General features: G+C 39.2%; 1 protein-coding gene across 1 annotated transcript; it reads right to left on the bottom strand.

Annotated features, from left to right (window-relative positions):
• Positions 1-6,428: 6,428 nt before the first annotated feature.
• On the bottom strand, positions 6,429-9,415 carry LOC123701387 (40S ribosomal protein S3). The gene is made up of 4 exons (XM_045648839.1): positions 9,320-9,415; positions 8,717-9,020; positions 7,612-7,832; positions 6,429-6,633 (listed from the first exon to the last, which is right to left on the bottom strand). Exons 1-4 carry the CDS (start codon positions 9,350-9,352, stop codon positions 6,454-6,456), a joined length of 738 nt encoding a protein of 245 aa, XP_045504795.1. The 5' UTR covers positions 9,353-9,415; the 3' UTR covers positions 6,429-6,453.
• Positions 9,416-9,897: the final 482 nt, after the last annotated feature.

The raw sequence follows: 9,897 nt of genomic DNA, 5'->3' as shown, positions 1-9,897 counted from the left end.
TGATCCGCTAAAAATATTTATTATAGGTAGGCCTAGCCGTATTTGGGTCCAATAGATATTTATAAGATGTCATTGTCAGAGTTACTCAAAATGGAGAAATAACACACACATCCGACATCCGCGCGAACGGAGTCGCGGGCGGAAGCTAGTATGGGTCCTATAAGTCTTATGTGCTGCTTTTACAAACTTTTTTCTTCCTGCCTGCTTGAAAGAATAGCCCCCGTTATCGATGCACATATCAACCGATCGAACAAGTCGGGTTCAGAAGCGGTTTCAGCACATTGGACCATATCCAAGTAGTAGACCAGGTGATTGAGAAATTCACAGAATTTAACAAGCCCTTGTACCTAGCCTTCGTGGACTACAAAAAAGCTTTTGACACAATTACATACGAAAACATCTGGGAATCACTGAAAGCAATAAGCTTAAATGAAAAATAAATTAATATTCTAAATAAAATAAACAACAACAGTACCTACAAGTAGAGTCAAGCTGGATAGAGTCGGCGAACCATTCAAGATAAAGAGAGGAGTCCGTCAAGGGGACCCAATTTCACCCAAATTATTCATAACCGTCTTACAACACGTATTGGAAAATTACCGTGGTCTAATTATTGTGGCATTAATATGAATGGGAACATGCTTAGTCATCTTAGATTTGCCGATGACATACCTAATATTATAATTTTTTGGCTTTTATGGCATTCAAATGCTCTATAAATATAAATTTATAAAGAATAGAAAAAATTCGATCACGAGGCGGGACTTGAACCCGCATCCTTCGCGCCATTCCGGGGCGGATGCCTAACCAACTCAGCCACTCGTGACCCGCCGGAGCAATCGAATTTATTCTATCCTTTCAGTTTTATGTGTCAGGGACACACCGCGCGCCCTCTATTGAGATGATTTAACAACCATCTCAACCAATATGAAGCACTTTTCAGTGAATACAATATTGTAACGATGGAACACGACCTTTTCTTGAATTTAAATTTTTTGGCTTTTATGGCATTCAAATGCTCTATAAATATAAATTTATAAAGAATAGAAAAAATTCGATCACGAGGCGGGACTTGAACCCGCATCCTTCGCGCCATCCGGGGCGGATACCTAACCAACTCAGCCACTCGTTTTTTTCTATTCTCAATGAACTCAACCAAGCTAGCAAAAATATAGGATTAGAAATTAATCCTGACAAAACTAAAATAATGACTAACGACACTGCGACGCCCATCTTACTAGATTCCCTCTCGAGTACCTACGTAAACAAAATATATATGTATCTACTTAGGCAAACAAATCTCCTTTAGTATTGAAAGAAATTTTGAAGAAGTAAACCGGAGAGTGGCGATTACATGGAGCAAGTTCGATACTTAAATCGCAACTTCCGCTAGCAACTAAAAAAATAGTCATGGACACAGCACTACTGCCCTGCCTTACTTATGGTTGCCCAACATGGACCTTCGGCCACATAACCAGAAATAAAATCCAGACTACCCAGAGAAGAATGGAAAGAAGCTGCCTAGTCATCAAACTTAAAGACAGAATAAAGAACATCGACATTCGGAAAAAAAACAAAAGTACCTATGTGATGCCTTGGGTTCTTCACTGAAGGGAAAATGGAAGTGGGCGGGTCACTTGGCTAGTTACAAAGATGACAGATGGACTCTAAAGTCTAAGATCAGTGAAGTGGTCGGGGCCAAGAGGCACCAGAACAAGAGGTTGACCAAGGGCCAGATGGGCTGATGAAAATAGTAGCAGTTGCTGGCAGAAATTGGCGGAACTCAGCCCAAGACAGGGACAAGTGACATTCTTTGGGGGAGGCCCTGTAACATCTTAAAATGCTGTATCGGTATGTACACGAATCTTTTTTTGCATTTAGAAGCTTAGTTTTCAAAATACAGGTCTTTGAAGTTTGAAGATCGACGTCCCCCGCGAATAATCCGGTAATGGCCTATTACGGGGTTCTTCATGTTATGCGTTTTTCGGCATCTAGAAGTTAAAATACACCATGTAATTTTTTTTCAGAATTTTTCTATCTTTATTTAGGAAGATATGAAAAACTACGCGTATATTCCATAAAATAACATTAAAATGTATTTTAAACGAATAATATGGTTTTAGATCTTTACGAAAAATAATATCAATATGATTTGACAGTAAACATTGTTACGATATTATTCAGGTAAATAGTTTTCTACATTATTTAAGTAAGTGCTAGTACAGGCTTATTCGGGGTTTTATTAAGAAATCGATTTCCAGCTACATTCATTATGGAGTGCAAATGCAAGGTATTTTTTTAAACACTCTTTCTATTACTGGGCAATTGATTTAGAAAAAATTAAAAGAGATGAAAGTTATAAAAATGAAAGATAAACGAGGCAGGCATCAGAATAGACCACATCGAAACCTTCATCTTCATCTTCATTAGATGCTGGTCGTCCGACTCAGGTTCTACCTGCTGTCCAAAATAAGCCACCATCAGTATGGCTTCATGCCACAGAGGAGCCCCGAGGACGCCCTCTATAGACTAGTGAGCCACATCAGAAATAAGAGGGAGGAGAAGAAGATTTCTGTTGTGGTATCTCTGGACATAGAAGGAGCCTTCGACAGCGCCTGGTGGCCAGCCAGGTGCCAGCCAGGTGCGGTTAAAGTTGGGTGTCCGGGGAACGTAAGGCGGGTGATCAGCAGCTACCTGAGTGGAAGAGGTGTGAAAGTTAGGTATGCGGGTGTGGAAGTGAGTAGAGAGACCAACAAGGGGTGCGTGTAGGGTTCCATAGGTGGGCCGCTCCTGTGGGACCTCTTGCTGAATCCTCTGCTATGGATGTTAGAGGAGATGGATGTGTTTTGTCAGGCTTTTGCCGACGACATTGTGCTAGTGTTTGATGGAGATACTGCTTTAGAAGTAGAGACGAAGGCAAACTGCACATTGAGGAAAATTGACGAATAGGGTGTCAGAAATAAACTAAAATTCGCGCCACACAAGACATGTGCCCTGTTCTCGACACGAAAATTAAAATTTGACAGGCCACGACTTGTAATGGGGACATCCAATATTTCGAAAGTATTAAGATACTGGGCCTTACTATTGATGGCGGCCTGACATTCAACACCCACGTCGGAAGCGTTTGCAAAAAGGCAATCGCCCGTTATAAGCTATTAGCAAGAGCAGCTAGAGTAAGTTGGGGGCTTAACCCCCAAGTAGTTAAGACTCTATATATCGCAGTTATAGAACCGACTATCTTGTATGCATCGGCAGCGTGGGCACCCACAGCGGAAAAGAAGGGGGTACAATAGAAAGAGGCTTAACACCGTTCAACGGGGTTTTGCCCAGAAGATCTGCAGAGCATATCGGACTGTCTCCCTGAACTCTGCGATGCTGTTGGCTGGGATTCTCCCTCTTGATCTCAGGATACTCGAAGCTTCGAGGCTTTATGAGATCAAGAGGGGTGTGTCGCACCCGGCGGTGTTGAGGGACAGGGAGGTGGAACGAATGGCACCCGCGATTGAGGACCCACATCCGGCAGAGCAGGTAGAGCTGGGGTTCGGCTTGATAGATGAGGACACCTATGCCAACGTGGTTAACAGCCATGTCCACAGGGTCTATACGGACGGCAGCAAGATTTAGGGTCGAGTCGGAGCCGCCCTTTCCGTATGGAAAGGTGAGGCCGAGACAAAGGCCATTTAGCTTGCGTTGCCACCTTATTGTACCGTCTATCAGGCTGAGCTCCTAGCGCTCAGAAGAGCAGTAGACATAGCCTGCAAGAGTAGAGCGGCAAAGGTCAGTGTCCTCAGCGACTCCAGATCGGCGCTCCAGGCGGTTACCCTGAGTTCCCCTCATCCCCTGGCTATGCAAACACGGGCGGCCCTCCGAAAAACTGCATTGCAGAGGCGGGTGGTCTCCCTGTTTTGGATTAAGGCGCACGCAGGGGTTAAGGGGAACGAACGGGCAGACGAGTTAGCCAAGGAGGCCGCTCTGGGGTTGAGGAGGAAACCGGATTACGATCTGTGTCCTGTTTCATTCGTCAAGCGTATTTTGAGACAGGATACGATCAGCGAATGGGATAGGAGATACGATGTAGGAGGAACGGCCGGAGTCACTCTTCGGAGGCTCTTTTTCCCAAGCGCTGCTGCTGCATACAAAGTAGTCGGAAAAATAGACATCACACACCACACCATACAAGTACTGACTGGTCACGGCGGATTCGCCTTCTGTGAGATTCTGATGAGGATTCTGATTAAATTTTTAACTGTAATAGGACCATACTCCATAGTATAATTTTCATGATTGTGTAATCATGTGTAATAGTCGTGTCTTCAGTGCAGTGTCTGTTTTTTATGATAATAATAACTATCGTGTTTTGTGAAACAATCCAAAGTTGTTTCATTTACTAAAATGTCCTGTATTTCATAAAATATACTATAATAATCATCAAATAATACTTAAGTAAACTATTCGAATAAACAGTAATAGATAAAACAATAAAATATACGTTACTGTTAAACAATCGAATAACCTAATAATAGATTTTTACAAATGTTCAGTATACAAAACAAATAACACGAATATTAGCGCAACAAGATTTTACTGTTGCCGTCGAAAATATAAATTTACACGAACAATATCGTAAGTGACATTACTGACAGCTTGACCTACACTAGTATAGTAAAATGCATCCAGCTTAATTATAACGAAGCCCTTGGGACTACTTAAATTTTGTTGAAATAACCAGATAGCTGAAAAAATTAGCTTCCATATGCGATATTAAAAGTCTCTGTTACTTGTTGTTTAATGGAGTTATTAAGGAAAAATGGTTTTTTATTTTTCCTGAACATTTACACTTTTACGATTACCGGATTATTCGCGGGGGGCATCGAGATGTCAGTAAGCGCGAGGTATGGGGGACTTTGAATGTAAAGGTACTGTTACACATGCTTATTTCAAGCACGCCGCATGCTTCAACCGAGCACTTGCTGCTTACAAGCACGTGTGTCCAAGCCCTTGCTCAAAATAAGCACGCTTATTTCGAGCATGCTCAAAAATCAACAGGCGTGCGATTTTTGAGCATGCTACCTGTGGCGCGGGTTGAAGGGGGCGTGCTTCAAGCACGTCTAAACAGGTTTGCTTAATGAGCATGCTAGTATCGATCAGTCGGTCGCAACAAGTGAAGTGCGCGTGCACAATTTCACGCAAAATGTCTCGCTGGGGCGACGAAGCACGCTATAAAATGGCATGTGTATTTGAATGTCTGCTTTGAGCATGCTTATTCAGGAGCAGACTTAAAACTAGCATGCCTATTGCTAGCAAATGTAAACTGCACACCAGCATGCTCGTATTGAGCATACTCAATAGCACGGTTTTAAGCATGCTATTTTAGAGCATGTGTAACAGTAGCTTAATTATCAGTTCAAGAAAAGTAATTTTTAAATAAATAATTGATGACGGCTCGGCTTCGTATGCTTGGGATGGTAAAAATGGGTAAATGGCATCTTTATTTTTGGCATGGTAGGTCAGAACTCCAGAAAAATTCATTTTCAAAGATGGCGCATCGTTTTGGTATATTTTTATTAAGTAGCCTAACAACAGCTGTTGTGACAGAAAAAGCGGAAATCCTGGTCGTACACTAGTCAGGTAGGTATGTAATAAAATGGAATCGTGTGATGATGATTATTGAAAAATTAGTGTAAATTAATTAATTTATTTTCTATTTTAATATTTGTACAGTGCACACCTAATCAATGGGTAGAATGTATTAGCCACATAATATTATAATATCACAACTGTAATTTCTAACACAATTCTTGCAAATATAAAATTTGAATTGAAATGAACTCTCAATTGAATCGTAATTGTATGACATTTAAGGGCCCTTAGTAGGTGAACACGGCAAAATGGACTGTTTTCTATGAGCTATAATTGAAAATATTGAAGTTTTTTCGCACTGGAATTTCTAATATGTATTACCATGGACCAATTTACAGAACGTATGTGTGATGGGATGACTGTTTCCAAAACACGATTGGAAAAATTTTGCTCGATAAAAAAAATCCTGAAGTTATCTCTAAAATATCATATAAATGCTCATTACAACCGTATTTTACGATAATAATTCGTATAAAATCACAAATACATAGGTGTTTACCTTGTCGATTTCGTGACTGTTTTAGATTTTGAAAATACTAAATATTTTCATTCACTTTTTGATAAAAATGTGAATGGCGCTTACGATTTTTAGTTTCGAGCACGTTGATTCCATACTAAACGCGGACCCCCTCACCGCTTACCTCAGGCCCGAATAGCTGAATTTTCGCTGACCGCCTAACCCCCCTTAACTAAAATAGCGAACTTGAGGCCCAGGTTTCTAAGCACACATCAGAGGAAGGAGTGCAGGTAGCGAGTGTCAGGAAAGGCACAATAAAACGAGAGCGTATGTGTGAAAGAGTTTAATTAAGACTACGCGATGGCGGGCTGCGGCGGCGGCAGCGCGGCGGGCGCGGGCGCCAGCGAGCGCACGTCCGACACCGGCTCCGACGGCACGGGCTCGTCCTTGGGCTCCGTCACCAGGATGTGGTCGGGCTGCGGCTTCTTCGGCCCGTTCTTGCCCTGCTGGTCCCACGGCAACATGATCTTCACCTGCCGGCCAAACAATTTCGTTAGCGGTATGCGCTTTTGTATATTGTTAAGTTATTCTCCATTCAATTGAAACTTTTCAATCAAAATCAATTAATTGAAACATATTATTATCGAATATTTTGTTATGAGAGATTGACATGTAATTCTTCTATCTATCTAATATATATAAATCTCGTGTCACAATGTTTGTCCTCAATGGACTCCTAAACCACTTAACCGATTATAATAAAATTCGCACACCATGTGCAGTTTGATCCAACTTGAGAGATAGGATAGTTTAAATATGTAGGTACCACGGGCGAAGCCGGGGCGACCCACTAGTAGCAATATAAAACTTAAAATCTACAGCAAAACTGAACAAACTATAGATTATGCAAACATAGGAACCAAAAATAATTTATGTGTAAAGAATCATGTGAACTGTACAGTGTACATACATTATTTATTATTGGTTATTATTGTTTTAATTATAAAATATTCCTAAGGAAGGTATTAATAATAATTATTAAAAGTTCAAATTGAGTATCTATACTAATATTATAAAGCTGAAGAGGTTGTTTGTTTGTTTGAACATGCTAATCTTGGGATCTACTGGTCCGATTTAAAAAATTCTTTTTTATTTTAATGTTATGGGTATTAGATAGCCTATTTATCGAGGAAGGTTATAGGCTATATCATCACGCTACGACCAATAGGGGTGGAGCCACGGGGGTGAAACTGCGTGGAGCAGCTAGTCAATTATAAAAATGTAGAGCTTGCACCGTACAAGAGCCCATACAGACAGACCCTCCAATAAACAAGCTCATTGATCTTCCACAAGTAATTAGATTCCAGTCGACAGACAACTGCAATCCCTGATACCGTGGATGAGTTTACACTATTCTTATTACTCATGAATTATTGATGTCACAAGTCATTTTTGTTAGCAAATCAATTTTCATGCATTTTTAGTTATGTTTGTAGTATAGTGCAAGTTACCTTAATTCCGAGTACTCCTTGTCTCAACAGCACGTGTCTTGTGGCTGTGTTGACATAGTCATTGCAGGGGTCTCCAGAGTGGATCATGAGTCCGTCGACGAATTTCATGGACTTGGCACGCTGACCACGCAGCTTGCCTGACACCACCACCTCGCAGCCGCGGGCACCAGACTCCATGATGAACCTGAGTACACCGTAACATGCACGACGAACAGCCAGTCCTGTCAAATATTTACAATTTACATAACTCATAATATAATTAATCCAACATGAATAAATTAGATAATGTAACAGTATAGGTAACAGTATTGATGTAATTATAAATAAATAAATATAATCACACTAATTGTAAATACATTTTGTACTATGAGTCTGAATAACCTACGCAAATGTACATACATATCTCTACAAAAAAGTCACAGATATTCTTATGAAGAGTTAGCACACTAGATTCTACACTGGGACCAAATGATTAACAATTTCCTTTTAATCATTAAAAGACTCATGTTAATTGGTTGAATACTGAAGGAGACTAACATAAAATAAAATGAATTCCAATTGGTAAACTTTCATTTTTAGAACACCCATTGAATATAACAAATATACTACAAGTTGTAGTTGTGTATCACTAACGGTCCACCCGACTTCGTCCATGAAACATGTTTATAATGTGTTTTCTCTCAATAAGAACCATCCTCGCACTTCAAGGAATATTAAAGAAAAGAATTAGCAAGATCGGTTCAGTCTTTCCTTTCATAATTATTGTATAAAATATATACACAATACTAAGTAATCTGTTAACATATTGTACCATGTAAAGATCACACTTAGCCATAATAAATAAAAATATGGCCATGATACTTGTTGCATTCCTCGATAAATACTACCAATTAAATGCAATAAAACAAAAAATGTCAAATTCATAGGTACTTATAATTTTGAATGTAATAATAAATAATAAAAGTAAATTACTAATAATACAATAGTTATTACAATTATTTAATTACTTTCTCTCATTTTATGTAACTCTGCAATGTCCATCATTTAAATTAGATTTGCAACAAAAAAAATGAATTAACAAGTGACTAGTGAGCACCATACTAACCTCCAATAAGCTTGTATCTCAAAGATTCAGCCTGGGCAATAGCGCAGAGCCCACGGGTGGCAACCTTCTCTGCGTATAGTTCAACAGATTGTTCGGGAATGTTGAAACGCTTTTGAACTACAGATGTGAGCTCCCTGATGCGGCGGCCCTTCTCTCCCAAAACACTCTGGGTTCTGGTCGCCATAATGATGATTTCTGATCGCGTAGGTGTAACGCGCACTTCAACTCCAGAGTATCCATCCTCAGCGAGTTCCCTGGTAAGGAACTCATTTAACTCTGCTTTGAAAACTCCGTCGCCGACGAACTGAAAAGTTAGAGGTTATGTTGTTCACTGAATTTTTAAAGAACGGATAAGATAGTACATTATTAAAAATAAAAACAAAGTGAATAATGCAGCCGAATGAGAATATTCTGATAACTTATTGTCCGTATACTGAAACGAATAACGAGATATCTCACTCGAGAAGATCAAAAACAAATCCACATTCATCACACATAACACGAAAAGTTTTTGTAATTAAATCCTGGTTTCACAAATATGGTGTATATAAGAACGGTACCAGTAAAATATTTATATCGTTTTTTAAGTAAAACACCACATACTTTTCGTTTTTTCGAAATATTGTTCACCGCCATGATTGCAATGGAACGGAGCTTAACTTGAAAAGACAGTAAAACGTCAGTGTTGCGTCAGTGTCAAGTAAGCCATATTTTTCTGTTCACAGACTGTTCAATAAAAAAATGTTTGTCGATTCTTATCCAACAGATTAAAAAGATATATATAAATAATTACTTGTTACTTTAAATCAAGAAGCTTATATCCTCTAATACACTGGAGATTGCACTATGACCATTAACTTGAAACAAGAAACTATGACATTCAATGACGTCAGTCATGTTTTTTGTCTCTTTCTGTCGAGTGACCACGCTGGTTTGTAAATTCAGGATTTTTCAAAATAGAAAAAACTAAAAATCATGGTCTATAAATAATAACGACATATATTTTTAACAGTATTTATATTATAATATTATGGTCATACTTTATAGGTAGGTACATACAATTTTAATTGGTATAGAATGATAGTTATAAATAATTTTTGGCTACAAAGCTTGGATATGAACCGATATATAGCATTAACATCCTTTGTAAATAGAGGAAAGTTGTGTTTTGCATCAGATGC

This window comes from Colias croceus, chromosome 21, assembly GCF_905220415.1.
Source record: "Colias croceus chromosome 21, ilColCroc2.1".
Lineage (NCBI taxonomy): Eukaryota > Metazoa > Arthropoda > Insecta > Lepidoptera > Pieridae > Colias > Colias croceus.
This window is presented reverse-complemented; position numbering and strand designations above follow the sequence as displayed.